Source organism: Dreissena polymorpha, chromosome 4 (assembly GCF_020536995.1).
Source record: "Dreissena polymorpha isolate Duluth1 chromosome 4, UMN_Dpol_1.0, whole genome shotgun sequence".
NCBI lineage: Eukaryota > Metazoa > Mollusca > Bivalvia > Myida > Dreissenidae > Dreissena > Dreissena polymorpha.
This window is the reverse complement of record NC_068358.1, coordinates 108452547-108468050: the sequence shown is the minus strand read 5'-3', so window position 1 is coordinate 108468050 and position 15504 is coordinate 108452547. Positions and strand designations below refer to the sequence as shown.

Below are 15504 nucleotides of genomic sequence, written 5' to 3'. Positions count from 1 at the left end.
TAGCGTATTTTGAATTTGGAATACTTGGCTTTTTCCAATGCAAAAACAAACTCATTTTCATGAACCGTTAACTAGTTTCAATAATTCAACGCTCAGCTGTATAACCTAAAGGGTTGCTGTGAGTTGAAATGCGCTGTCTATTGTCCTAAGGTGCAAAATTTGATCACCACTGCAAGGGCTAAGGAACACTGATACTGCAAACACTTACCTGTCTGAAGCTCAAGCTCATGCACATGGTACCATTAAAGCAAAAAATAATTTATTTTTGTTTACTTTGTTATTCTTTCATATGCTCTATGCATCACATTGAAAAACTGTTCGCAATGTTGACAACTTAAAGTGTTGCTATAGGTTGAGTCACAGTACACCAATCTTTTGCACATTGTGATTTTTTATGTAGCATTAGCTAAAGAAACTTCAGCGTGCAGTGTAAATAGTATTGACAGACCTGTAGGCTGAAGCGAACCCTGTATCGAAAGTCAACCAGAGTCGTAACATATTTATGTCACGCTATAAATAAAAGAAAGCTTATTTTCTTGGATACATTTCTATTCATATTGGTGAATGAATATAAATTACTGCATCGTGGAATATTTTAAGGTTCAAATGTTTAAAATTCACCTTACAAAAGATGAAAATAACTATCACCAGTCTGAAATTCACAACTTTGACGCCATTGTTGCTTTGTCATGTGACCAGTTTTCATTAAGATTCTTTCGAATTTTTGACATTTTTTGCTGAAATTGTAAACATTACTTTCGTTTTTGTAACCTTCTATTTGTGATTAACAACTTACATCTGAAGGATTACAGTATAGACTGATCTCAGCTTGAATCAGGTAGTTTTTAATATTTTTTACTTTGAGTTTGTATTTACACTACAATTTGTTTACAAACCAAGCCAGAATAATTTAAAATACCGGAAAAACACTTGAGCACATGGCATGTTACTAAAAAAAGTAATAATGTCATATGACCATGAAATCTCGGGAGATTTTCATTTCAAGAATGTTTGTCGCATCGCGGTTTTTCTCAATATGTTAGAGCAGAAAAGAATAATTTCAAAAGTTTAAGATAGTATTTTGTGAAAGAATATATCAGTTAAATGTGAAAGATGTCAATCTTTCTGATCAAGTGGTTGATTTGGGCCAATAACTGCATTTAAAAGCTGTTTTGGACCGGTCTTTGCTGTCAACTTTTCTGGAATTTCTGGTTGACTTACCAAATGGGGTTGGCCATTAATTCTTCAGTCGGGCCAGTCAAAAAATCATAAAAAGCGACATTTACATCTACATCTACATGGTACTGCTATACAATCGTTGAACAATTATCAGAAGCAGGCGCGTTGTCAGAAAATAGCTGTTAAAGATATGTTAAGTGCAATTTACTAGGTACAGATAAAAAGATAAAAGAAACTACAAGACTAAGATAAAAAGTTAAAAACACAATAGTCTAGAACTGGTGAAAAAGGATGCAGCTGCCCAGTAAAGATGTCTAAACTGGGACTAGCTTGTAAGGACACAGGCAGGCCATTCCACAGACGAATACTACGTGGGAAAAATGAATTCGAGTGATACTGTGTCCTTGAGTATGGTACCAGGTATTTCAGGTTTCTGGTGGGTGTCAGGTGGTGATGGTCAACACACGCAAGATTATTTTGGATTTTGTATAATAATGTGACATTACTGATGTTACGACGCTGTTCTAGGGTTTGCCATTTGAGATCATTTAGCATTTGGGTAACACTACTGGTATAGTTGTAGTCATTACAAACAAACCTGGCAGCTGATCTTTGGACTTGTTCAATTTCGAATATGAGATATTTTTGCCAAGGATGCCAAACAGTTGAACAGTATTCTAACTGGGGCCTAACATACGTTTTGTAGGCAGTCTCTTTAACCTTTTTATTTGAAGTTTTGATATTTCTTTTAATGAATCTGAGTGAATTACTGGCCTTTGATGTTATGTTGTTTATGTGATTGGTCCAAGACAGCTCTTTACTTATGGTGACACCTAGGTATTTTGCAGTCTCTGTTGCTTTTAGTTCTATACCATGGAGTTTGTAGGGAAAAAGGAAAGGATGTTTTTTGCGGCTGATTCTCAGGATTTCACATTTGTCGGGGTTGAATTCCATTGACCAATCGGATTCCCAGTTTTCAAGATTTAAGAGATCATTTTGGAGGGTTTGTGCATCTTGGGTAGTTATAACTGTTAAATAAACAATAGTATCATCTGCGAAAAGCCTAACCTTGCTCTTAACACTGTCAGGGAGGTCATTAATGTATAAGAGAAACAGGCAAGGTCCGAGGACCGAGCCTTGGGGGACGCCAGATAGGACTGGAAGGTTGTCAGAGTTATGGCCCTCGACGGCAACCTGCTGGGTGCGACCGTATAGGAATGACCTTATCCAACAAATGGTCTCGGGGTGTATCCCTAGTCTATGAAGTTTCATGAGGAGTTTGTGATGGTCGACTTTTTCAAAGGCTTTGCTGAAGTCCATGACTATAATATCAGTTTGTTGACCTTGTTCTAGGTTGTCATAGACTTCCTCAGAAAAACTAATGAGCTGGGTTTCACAGCTATGTTTTGATCTGAACCCGTGTTGAAATCGACTTAAAATATTATGTTCATCATAAAAAGACATGATATTGGAGACAAGTATATGCTCCATAAGCTTAGAGGCAATACAGGTTAGTGAGATGGGTCTATATTTACTGGGGTTGCATTTAGGGCCTTTTTTGAACACTGGAGCAATGACTGCGTGCTTCCAGTCATTTGGGACAATACCTGATTTCAAAGAAATTTGATAGTTATGGGTCAGGACAGGGGCTATTTCATGGTGGAGTTTCTTTAGTAACCTTGGGGAGATCTGGTCGGGTCCTGAGGCTTTTGCTGGGGTTTAAACCTTTAAGGAGTTTCCGTACTCCATCCTCGGTGATAGTGACATTTTGCATCTTTGGGTGGCAAAGTTATGGCAGCCAGAACTATTGTAGCCTAAGTTGATAACAATGTTAAATACTTACACTTTTCCAAATTTCAACACAAAAATGTCAACAAGAATAGTGTATTGAAACATTGTTGTGTTGTTAGGTTTCATGCAAAGATTAACGGTCGTGGGCTGCCATTCAAGTAAATTTAATGTGTTTTTGAAGTTTATTCATATCTTTCTTCAATTGGTAACGAACAACGTCTGTTTAGTGATGCGCACTGATCTGATATGCAGAACAATTGTTTTAATTTGTGCATTTGTGATATATATGAATATATGCCAAAAATATCTTTCTAATTACCAACTAACCGATCTCCTGCTTGGCTAATAATTTTAATATTTAATTTAATTCGACTTTGTCGCTACATGTCTGTGTTTTGCTGTTATATTTTGTCGATCGAATGCTCGGTTATAAAACGCCATATAATTGGCCAACACAATGAGAACAACCAACCAGATGACGCGTTATAAAATTAAAATGGTGTGCATGTGTAGATGAAACACCGAGTGACATATAGCGAGAAAGTCAAATTTAATTGAATATTAAAGTTATTAGCCAAGCAGGAGATCGGTTAGTAGTGTAATCTAGTTGCATTTACTGTCTTTTAACGAATCCAGTTGCATTTTGTCGGCAACTGCATGGGAACATGTGTGTTTTCGATAAAAAAGGTCACGTCCAGTGTTCCACAATCTTTCAGCAATAGGCATATAGTGCGTTTCATACCTTGTGTATATATAATACCTATAAGAGGGTTATTTTTTCAAACTATGAATTTTTGTCAATATTTGTTGTTGAAAAGTCAAACCACACACAATAGGTGTACATTTTACAATCTGGAACCCCAGGGGTAAGCTCGTGGGGGGGGGGGGGGGGGTAAGGGTTCCGGGGAGGGGGGGGGGGGGGGGGGCAAATTTATGATGCTGCTGTCTGTGAGTGCCGCCTGGATTCTTTAAACAAGAGCACCGCCTTGCGGGTGCAGACCGCTCATCTATTTTCTTTTTAAAGGTGAAGGGACTCTCATTTTCAATCACAAAGGAGGGAGGAGTGGAGTGAAGAGGGGTGTATAGTGTGGGGTTGTGGACATTTATTACATTATCTTCCAAAAAAGCGAAAAAAAAAAAAAAAAAAAAAAAAAAAAAAATCGGGGGGGGGGGGGGGGTGGGGGTATAGTGTGAGGGTGTGGTGGTCATTTGTGAGATGATCTTAAAAAAAAAAAAAAAAAAAAAAAAATTAAAAAAAATTGGGGGGGGGGGGGAGGGGGGGGAGGGGGGGGGAGGGGGGGGGAGGGCACGGGGGATGGTTTGGGTGAAGTCTATAGTGGTATGTCAGGTAAGAGTAGTTTCATCAAAGTATCAATCAAATCTAATCATAAATAAAGAAGTTATGGCAATTTTAGCAAAATTTAATAATTTGACCTTGAGAGTCAAGGTCATTCAAAGGTCAAAGTAAAATTCAAGTTGCCAGGTACAGTAACCTCATGATAGCATGTACGTATTTGAAGTTTGAAAGCAATAGCCTTGATACTTCGAGTGGATCGAAACACAAAATTTAACCATATATTAAAAGTTACTAAGTCAAAAAAGGGCCATAATTCCGTAACAATGACAACCAGAGTTATGCAACTTGTCCTTTTACTGTACCCTTATGATAGTTTGTGAGTGTTCCAAGTATGAAAGCAGTATCTATGATACTTTAGGGGTAAAGTGACCAAAACATAAATCTTAACCAAATTTTCAATTTTCTAAGTATAAAGGGCCCATAATTCCGTCCAAATGCCAGTCAGAGTTACATAACTTTGCCTGCACCGTCCCCTTATGATAGTTCATAAATCTTGCAAGTATGAAAGCAATAGCTTTGATACTGTAGGAATAAAGTGGACCTAAACACAAAACTTAATCATATTTTCGATTTTCTAAGTATAAAAAGGGCACATAATTCTGTCAAAATGCCAGTCAGAGTTACATTACTTTGCCTGCACAGTCCCCTTATGATAGTTAGTAAGTGTTGCAAGTATGAAAGCAATAGCTTTGATGCTTAAGGAACAAGAGCACCGCCTTGCGGGTGCAGACCGCTCATCTATTTTCTTTTTAAAGGTGAAGGGACTCTCATTTTCAATCACAAAGGAGGGAGGAGTGGAGTGAAGAGGGGTGTATAGTGTGGGGTTGTGGACATTTATTACATTATCTTCCAAAAAAGCGAAAAAAAAAAAAAAATAATAAAAAAATCGGGGGGGGGGGGTATAGTGTGAGGGTGTGGTGATAATTTGTGAGATGATCTTAAAAAAAAAAAAAAAAAAAAAAAAAAATCAAAAAAAAAATTTGGGGGGGGGGGGGGGGGTGGGGTGGGGGGGTGGGGTGGGGGTATAGTGTGAGGGTGTGGTGGTCATTTGTGAGATGATCTTATAAAAAAAAAAAAAAAAAAAAAAAATAGGGGGGGGGGAGGGGGGGAGGGGGGGGAGGGCACGGGGGATGGTTTGGGTGAAGTCTATTGTGGTATGTCAGGTAAGAGTAGTTTCATCAAAGTATCAATCAAATCTAATCATAAATAAAGAAGTTATGGCAATTTTAGCAAAATTTAATAATTTGACCTTGAGAGTCAAGGTCATTCAAAGGTCAAAGTAAAATTCAAGTTGCCAGGTACAGTAACCTCATGATAGCATGTAAGTATTTGAAGCTTGAAAGCAATAGCCTTGATACTTCGAGTGGATCGAAACACAAAATTTAACCATATATTAAAAGTTACTAAGTCAAAAAAGGGCCATAATTCCGTAACAATGACAACCAGAGTTATGCAACTTGTCCTTTTACTGTACCCTTATGATAGTTTGTGAGTGTTCCAAGTATGAAAGCAATATCTATGATACTTTAGGGGTAAAGTGACCAAAACATAAATCTTAACCAAATTTTCAATTTTCTAAGTATAAAGGGCCCATAATTCCGTCCAAATGCCAGTCAGAGTTACATAACTTTGCCTGCACCGTCCCCTTATGATAGTTCATAAATCTTGCAAGTATGAAAGCAATAGCTTTGATACTGTAGGAATAAAGTGGACCTAAACACAAAACTTAATCAAATTTTCAATTTTCTAAGTATAAAAAGGGCACATAATTCTGTCAAAATGCCAGTCAGAGTTACATTACTTTGCCTGCACAGTCCCCTTATGATAGTTAGTAAGTGTTGCAAGTATGAAAGCAATAGCTTTGATGCTTAAGGAATAAAATGGACCTAAACACAAAACTTAACCAAAATTGTCAATTTTCTAAGTATAAAAAGGGCACATAATTCTGTCAAAATGCATGCCAGAGTTATCTAACTTTGCCTGCCCAGTCCCCTCATGATAGTAAGTAAGTGTACCAAGTTTGAATGCAATAGCATTGATACTTACTGAGAAAAGTGGAACTAAACGCAAAACTTAACCAAAATTTTCAATTTTTTAAGTATAAAAAGGGCACATAATTCTGTCAAAATGCACGCCAGAGTTATCTAACTTTGCCTGCCTAGTCCCCTCATGATAGTAAGTAAGTGTACCAAGTTTGAATGCAATAGCATTGATACTTTCTGAGAAAAGTGGACCTAAACGCAAAACTTAACCGGACGCCGACGCCAACGCCGACGCCGACGCCAAGGTGATGACAATAGCTCATAATTTTTTTTCAAAAAATAGATGAGCTAATAAAATGGACCTAAACACAAAACTTAACCAAAATTGTCAATTTTCTAAGTATAAAAAGGGCACATAATTCTGTCAAAATGCATGCCAGAGTTATCTAACTTTGCCTGCCCAGTCCCCTCATGATAGTAAGTAAGTGTACCAAGTTTGAATGCAATAGCATTGATACTTACTGAGAAAAGTGGAACTAAACGCAAAACTTAACCAAAATTTTCCATTTTTTAAGTATAAAAAGGGCACATAATTCTGTCAAAATGCACGCCAGAGTTATCTAACTTTGCCTGCCTAGTCCCCTCATGATAGTAAGTAAGTGTACCAAGTTTGAATGCAATAGCATTGATACTTTCTGAGAAAAGTGGACCTAAACGCAAAACTTAACCGGACGCCGACGCCAACGCCAACGCCGACGCCAAGGTGATGACAATAGCTCATAATTTTTTTTCAAAAAATAGATGAGCTAAAAAGAAACTTTATTGAATATTGTCTGTAACTTTATTGAATATTGTCTGTAACTTTATTGAATATTGTCTGTAACTTCATTGAATATTGTCTGTAACTTTAAGGTTCATGGGGGGGATAAAATTCATTAAAACTTCGCTTTGGTTTTTCTTCATTGAATGTGGTACAATATGGTCAAACTATATATCACTTTTAAAGCTAAAGACGGATAGAATAACATAAACACATTTTTGACAGTCAATATTTGTGTGCTTTATTCATATTTTGGTTTAAAACCAATATATTTTTACACTAATTTACAAAATCTCAATCTAAAGTTAGGAAGGATATGCACTACCTTAAGTGGAATAAATACAAAGCTATATACATATACAAGGTCAAGTTAGCAACATTTCACAGAAAATTATTGTCATAAAACAACAAATGAGTTTTTATTCAACTGCCTTTTTTGGATAAATATCCTAAACAAAGTTCTAAAAATAACTAAAACGTAACTACTTTTTAAAAATCCAGGTATGGTGGATAATAAGAGTCACAATTCTATTTCAAAGGCTTAACAATTGTGTTATTTACCTCTCAACCAAATTGCAAATTTTAAACCATCTCAAATTGAAATAGATTGCAGACGACATTTAAAATTGTAAAGGAATAAAAAGAAATTGGCAAACGATTGATTTTATATTTCTATTCCTTCTACCCATTTTGAAAGCGTGGCCATCGCTGTGATCCGTAGAAAAACGTGCAAAACAAATCGGTCGAAACCACGTGCAGTGGTGAGAAAAACGGGTATGTGTATACACATACCTGAGAAAACACAATACTTATTTTGACAGTTGGGTGGCAACTAGTAAAACAACTTTTAACATTAATCAGCAAGAGATCGCACTAAATAATAGAAATGACCACGTAGAGATATCATCACTTACCTTATAACAAATATTATCCAGCTGAAAATTGTCCCCCACACATCTTTTTTAGTTTATTTGTATTGTTTTTCTGGAGCCGAAGTGCATCTCACAGACTATCCATTCAACTTCCGTTGTTTTCACTTTCGTTATTAAAAACTCCGTTTAAAAGAATTATTTCTACTTTTAGATTGTTAAAGCGATGTATTATTATATATTATCTATAGAATAGTATACTGTGATGTATTGAACAGAGTTACGTATCGATCTTTCTATCAGTCTGTAAGCGTACTCTTTTATGCGCAATAATATATGTCGTGTGATTCGACAACGATTGTAAACATTGGTGAAATGCTTCTTACATAGTTATTCTTTTGAGTGTTTATGAGGTCTGATCGTGCAGTTTGCAAACATCAACAGAAAGATTACAATCCAATGCATTTGTCATCGTCAACCGTTTGGAATGTCAATTAGGCGATGAGTGAGTTTTTAGCATGTTTCTTTCTATTTTATTGATTTAAAAATGGCCTCCCCCATGGTGATGAAATGACATGTGTTCGAGTTTTGATATTTCTAGATATGTAAACTTTTTTTACTATTTAAGCGTAACTTGCCCTCGTCAATGTCGATATTATTCACTAGTTATATAATTTTCCGCCGAAATACGTGGAATAAACATGATTCAGATTTTTGAAAATAATGTTTATTTTAGTGTTAAAATCGCTTTGTATTTTGATTGATTTTGTGGATGTTATGATACGTTGATGTACAAAATTGGTAGCAGTTTGAAGGAAAAACATCCTTTAAAGCATATATGTATACATTTTCAATGTGGCACTCTTCCATTAGTCAAATTTGAGTTCAATGCTAGGGGTCCCACATTTTTCAAAATGAAGCCTCTACATGAACCTTAAAGGGGCCTTTTCACAGATTTTGGCATTTTTTAACTTATTCATTAAATGCTTTATATAGATAAATGTAAACATTGGATCGTAAAAGCTCCAGTAAAAAATCAAGAATAAAATTAAAAAAAGGAAAAGAACATTGCCCGGACCAGGTTACGAACCAGTGACCCCTGGAGTCCTGCCAGAGTACTGAAGTAAAAACGCTCTAGCCTACTGAGCTATTCCGCCGAGTACATACATGTGAAGTATTTTATACCTTATATAAGCAATCTTTGTAGTTTCACAAAATTTAACGACAAAAACAGAACTCTCCAAATTATTCAATCGTTTCGCGTTGCAACGCTTTATAATTTTTAGGTTTTAAAATCGTCAAAAGATGCATATAATGGCTATATTAGACCATGGTAAATGTTCAGTATTACTGTTTCCTCACAAATATCATAACTAAAACTAGCTGAAATAATTCGCGTTCAGAATAAATCTGAACGCTGAAACTCCAGTCTGTAAAAACCATAACGAAAAATAAATACAATACTATTGTGGGAATTACAGTATTAACAAGTGTATATATCTAAAATCTACCCGTTGTTTGACAAATATGAACTAAGATCACAAAAATTACCTGAATTTCATTCGAAATCATAGACATTGAACGATCATTTTCTCAAAGGCAACCATTTTGGCATTGTTGTTGTTGTTCCTATTTCGTACCATAGCTATTTCGTACCTTTTACTTTTGGGGTATTTCGTTACTGTTGATTCTAATATTTTGAGTTATAATAGTTATAATTATTCTTTTGCTTCTTCTTCTTCTTATGATAATTATTTCAAATTTCACTTCTTACTGTTTTGTGCATATTGCACACTTTTTTGTTCAAACTCAGTTACAAACATAGTTGAATTTAACCTCCACCAAGGTAGATAACATGAACCTTTACTATACAAGGATTTATATTGGATGAAACAAACTCGAAATAAAGTTTATTAACAGGTAAATTTCGATATATTTTGCTCAATAAATACTATTTAGGCAACGTTCTTTCATAATAGTCACAAATATGTGTGTATTTAAATTCAGGAGTGATGCGACCGAAATTCGTGTCGGAACTCTCGCTATTAAAAAGATAGAGTGGACTATTGACGCCAAGAGTCTGCCAAAGCAAAAATCATCAAAAGACTCTAAGGCGGCAATTTATATTGACTAAACTAAAACGAAAATTTGCGAATCTGAAACAACTTTTTTCAATTTTGTCAATTTACCAAAGCGTGAAAAGATCCTTTTAAGGTGGAAACACGAATTGTTATGACAAACCGATATAATGATAAATTCGGCGAATTAGTCAAATGTTCTACACATAATTCAATCAAAATAGTATACGTAGTTTATATATGTTGATAGTTTTCACATAATGCTTTATATAGTAACAACTAACCCCAAAACATGTTGCTGACTTCTTTCAAATGAACCATCGCATGTGGAGCCGCAGATCGTTCTAGGTGTTTTCCGCAATTTCGATGTCGTAACGCAAGCTCCATGCAGAGTTGTCGTTCTTTCCTCGCACACGCAATTTGATCCAGCTATGCTGGTTCCAGTCAAATCTCTGCGCGGATGTTGGTCGCAAAGCCATTCATTACCCTCTCCGTTGAAAAAAAAAGCACTCTCTCCGTTACGGTATTCTGTAATAAAATTATGTTCTCTTCTGTTCTGTCCCTTATCAAATTTATTCACATATTTTCAACAACTTATGAGACTTTTCAACATATCAATTTAAAATAAACCAGTTTAACTTATTATATTTTTAGCCAATTATAAAGGGGTCTTCACAAAGTGTTCTTCTTCTTATTATTATTCTACTACTACTACTACTACTACTACTACTACTACTACTACTACTACTACTACTACTTCTACAACTACTTCTACTACCACTACCACTACTACTACTACTACTACTACTACTACTACTACTTCTACTACTACTACTACTACTACTACTGCATTAACCGTTATAACGCGGTGACCACTGATTTATTCATCCGAGTATGTTTGTTTTATCGTGTTTAGTACATTTGTTTGTGTCTAACATTTGGCATATGGTAAAATCATATAAAGTATTGAAGTGTTTGGGTCAACCCCGGTACATAATGCGGTTAGCACCAGGTTGCGCTATCAATTTCAATAAATAAATATACAGACTTTTAGTCATTCTAAAGTTGTAATATGGGATGAATGACGTTTACTTTTCAAATCTATTTTCATATAACAGGGTATTCACTCTGAAACTAATCCTTTAATAATACTAACCCAATCAAGACTGTGAGAGAGTATCAGTGTGGGTGCTCATTGGTGAGTGAATAAAGTTCCTAACACTGCATGTTTCTATGTGAAATGTTTTCAGCTATAGAATTTCACTGGTTTTATACACTAGTATATTGCCATTCTTACATAAAGTCTCGTAAGAGATAGATGCAATTTCAAATTTGCATTTTCCATTTGCCAGTACCTATTTATTTTAAGGCTTAATCTTCTGGTCGCTGGTGAGTGTACTTTTATTGTTCATATAAATGCATTGTAGTGTATTGTTTACTTTAATACAAATGTATTTGCCTGATAATTGTGTATTTTAATGCAATATGTAATTTAAAATTGTAATTTGAATTTGTTATTCATAATTGTTTTTGTTAATTTCAGGCCATCATTTACATCATTATCTACATATTTATAATAAATAACATGTACAATCAATCCACTTGTGTTATGAATACACAACCCGGCTACATTCATGATAATCCGTGTTATGTTGTTATTAAAAAGGATTCATCAAGTATGAATCAAAGCCGAACTGTCCGAAACTTATTGACGTTTAAAACGCCGAGGCAGAAAATGTTGATCTTGTTACTGCCTTTGGAAAAATGTATGAACATTGGTTTATTGCGTTGATACAAATTTAGATTATTATATTCATTCAATAATGCCCCAAATTGTTCGTTACGTCACACAACCTTCCTTCTTAATTTGATTTTTGTAATATTAAATGATTTGAATAAATGTTTTAAATTTTAACTATTGAATTACTAAGTACATGAAAACATCATTCTTTTAAACACACCTATGATGGAAAATATGCGGATAACAATACGATTTGTTGACAAGCGTCTCTGCTGAAATAAATAACATTAGTTATTGTTATGGAGACGGGGTGGAGCACATCACATGTTGACCGTTGTCCATCAGTACATCTGATGTCGTCCATGTAGTATTGAAGTTGTCAATCGCGGAGAATACGATATTTATTTAAAGTCATTGCCGCCGTCAAGAAGATAAGCCGATTGTCAACTCGTCCGTTGCGATTCGCATGCGTTTGGTGATTCAGATCTGCTTTCCGATGTTTATATTGCGTCGTCGATTGTCGTTTCTGTTCCAATCATCGTATTTTTGTTGTTGGTTCCAGCGTCATCATTTCTCTCTGGACATCAAGATCTTCTGTTGGTCATAATGCATACAAGGTATTAACTATAGCAGTTTTTTTCCTTTGATGTCTTAGTTTGCCGAAGTATAGTTGACTTTGGATGCGCTATTCACGCACGTCATATAGATGAACTACATGCATCCAATCTATAGTGTTTAACATCATACGTATTTTGTCCATTTTGCGTCACTTGTTGTCCTTCGAAATCTTCTGGCGTTGGGTCTTCATTTAGCAACAAAACACATGTGTTCACATTGAAAGTAGAACATAGTGAAGTCCCCATGCTAATCGCGTAGGATGATCTTCAATTCGTGGTGAAAGGCGTTGTTTCGCGATCTCGATATTCCTTGGCGTAGTATTGAAATCGTGATCTTTCATGTTCGTTGTGTTGATACATGCATCGGTATTTTCCAAAATTATGGCAAACATTTATAAATATCACCTTTTGTTATTCTTAAATATCGACATTACAACTTACAAGAACGTCTTAGTAAATACAACCTTTAGTACATCAATTAATATCTAAACACTTTCTAAAAAATTAGTAACAGCTTGATATTTTGACATTTTACGTTTGTGCAACCAGGAAATTCAAGCCAGGTATTCGCTACTATACTGTATATTGCCCTATGAAATTGTACAAAGAAAGACGTACCTGTTCATATCGTGATTTCATAAACTTCATCTTTATCGCTAACGTTTGCCGTTAGTCATAGATTTATTTACAGATTTGACGTGTGCAACATAGGTATTCGTGAAAATGCGCAAATATGGCAAGGCAGACTTTTATATAGATATGCATTCATAAAATCAGAACCGTTATCGGCAAATATCAAAATAAGGTATTGTTCTCTAAATGAAACAATCCCATAAATGTAATGCAAATTGCATCCTTCCACCATGCGTAAATGGTATGCTCTAATAAACATCTTAGTAAACTAAAGAGTTTATTCTATAACAAAAATTGTATGCGCATATATCAGTATATTTTAACTGTACAGTATCCGTGAAAGAATACATTAAATTCTTAATTAAAATTACGCAAGACATTCATTATTTCCGATACCTTACATACATTTGCAACAAACACAATGATGATGATAATGCATATACATATTTACATATTTGTGTGTGTGTGTCTGCCTTATTCATATTCGCAATTAGCATTACTGTCCTTATCTATGTGTTTACATTCCTAATATAAATGCATGGACCCATATAAAATTAGTCAAGTATACTGATTGTCGTGTACGTAACTAAACTCTCATTTATGTGCAGGTCCCTAGTTTATATCGTACATAAAATGACGTAAAATTCGGATACTTTCAAAATTTTATTTCTACCTTCTTACTTCCTATATTATAAAATAAAATAATAAAATTCTTAATAAATCTTTAATTTTGTGTACTCCTCTAATATCTTTATTATAACAATGTCAAAACTTAAGTAACATTCTTCTTATATTCTTCTTTCGTCATAATTTAATGAAAATTTACAAAAATACCAACAATTTAAATTTTATTTATTGTATGCAGAAAAAATGCGTCCGTACATAATTCTATATTCTAATAATACAAACATTATATATATATTTGTTTAATTCCTCGATATTGTTTGTTTGCCTCTAATTTCATTATTTCTATAACTCATAAAATAATGTAAAACTCAAATACTTTCTCATTTATTTTATTCTCAATTCACCGATATTTAAGAAATATTTAACGATTAATGTAAAATTGTATTGATTTTGATACTTGCAATATTTCTCCGTCCATAATTTATTATTATTATTATACTTAAAACACACAACAAAGTAAAATTCTTTAAAACAATTCTTAAAAATTTCGTTGTCATGACGCCTTATACTTTCTATTTCTAACTTAATAAATTTTGAAATCCCTCCCAGTTTGCCACATTGTTTTTAAAAAACTGACCTGAATTCATGTCGCGTTCTGTTTGGTCTGTTTGCTCGTGATGTCCGTATAGTGGATTTTTTTTCTTCTCGGTTCGCTTCTTGCACGGCAACCATTTTATTATGTGCAACGTAGATGATGGAAAACGCAAAAATTAAACGTGAACAATGTCCATTTAAAATTTATGTGCGTTTATATCTCGTTATTTAAACTTAACAACGTTTTCCAGTGATTGTGAAATACAAGATAGAAGCGAAGACCCGCAACGGGCCCCTCCCGCGACAGCAAGCAATAACGTGCCTTCTATGTTCGGCTGCGCGCATGAGAGTCACATTTTACTAACAAAACACAGAAGTTGATTGTAACGTGTGCAATTCTGCTTGGCCGTGTGTAAAGTCACGTGTCTGCAACGCAAAAATGATGCATGCAACGGACACAACGACTTCATACGGAATTATCCGATGTTTGACGATCTTTATGATACGTAAATATACAAGGATTCATCAAGTATGATGCAAACCCGAAGTTTCCGAAACTTATTGATGTTTGATACTCCGAGGCAATTAAATGTTGATTAAGTGACTGCCTTTTGAAAAAAGTATGAAAAAATTTAGATTATTGCGTTTATACATATTTCGATTATTATACATATTCAATAATGCCCCAAATTGTTCGTTACGTCACAGGACATTTCAAAGGGGCCTTTTTTAGATTATGTCATTTACTGAATTTTGTTATTAAATGCTTTATATTGATACACGTCAATATATGGACCAAAAAAGCTCGAGTAAAATCAAGAATACAATTAAAATAAGAAAAAAGTAACCCTCAACTGGGCTCGAACCACTGACCCCTGGAGAGTAAAAGTCTACCGCTTAAACTACTCGGCAATCGGTGCTCTTACAATGAAGATTGTATTGCATACTTTATATAAGCAATCCTCGTAATTTCACAAAATATAACGACACGAACAGAACTCTCAAAATTATTAAATTGGTTTCGCGTTGCAACGCTTTATAATTTTCAGGTTTTTAAACCGTCAAAATATGCATATAAAGAATATTTTAGTGAACGATGAATGTTCAGTATAACTGTTTTCTAACAAGTATCATAACTACAACGAAAATTTGCGAATCTGAAACAATTTTTTTTTATAATTTTTGTCAATTAACCAAAACTTGAAAAGGTCCCTTC

The 15504-nt window shown here is 34.6% G+C and overlaps 1 protein-coding gene across 2 annotated transcripts in view; it reads right to left on the bottom strand.

The window, feature by feature from the left end:
• Positions 1–10503, bottom strand: part of LOC127880164 (46 kDa FK506-binding nuclear protein-like) — a 31225-nt gene extending 20722 nt beyond the window's left edge. Inside the window, exon 1 of one of the 2 annotated variants that reach the window (XM_052427396.1) lies at positions 10361–10503. In XM_052427396.1, coding sequence (XP_052283356.1) covers positions 10361–10463 — 103 coding nt within the window. In that variant the 5' untranslated portion in view covers positions 10464–10503. Of the gene's footprint in view, positions 1–9549; positions 9662–10360 lie in introns of those variants that run through there. The other variant, XM_052427397.1, reaches the window with a different exon arrangement.
• Positions 10504–15504: the final 5001 nt, after the last annotated feature.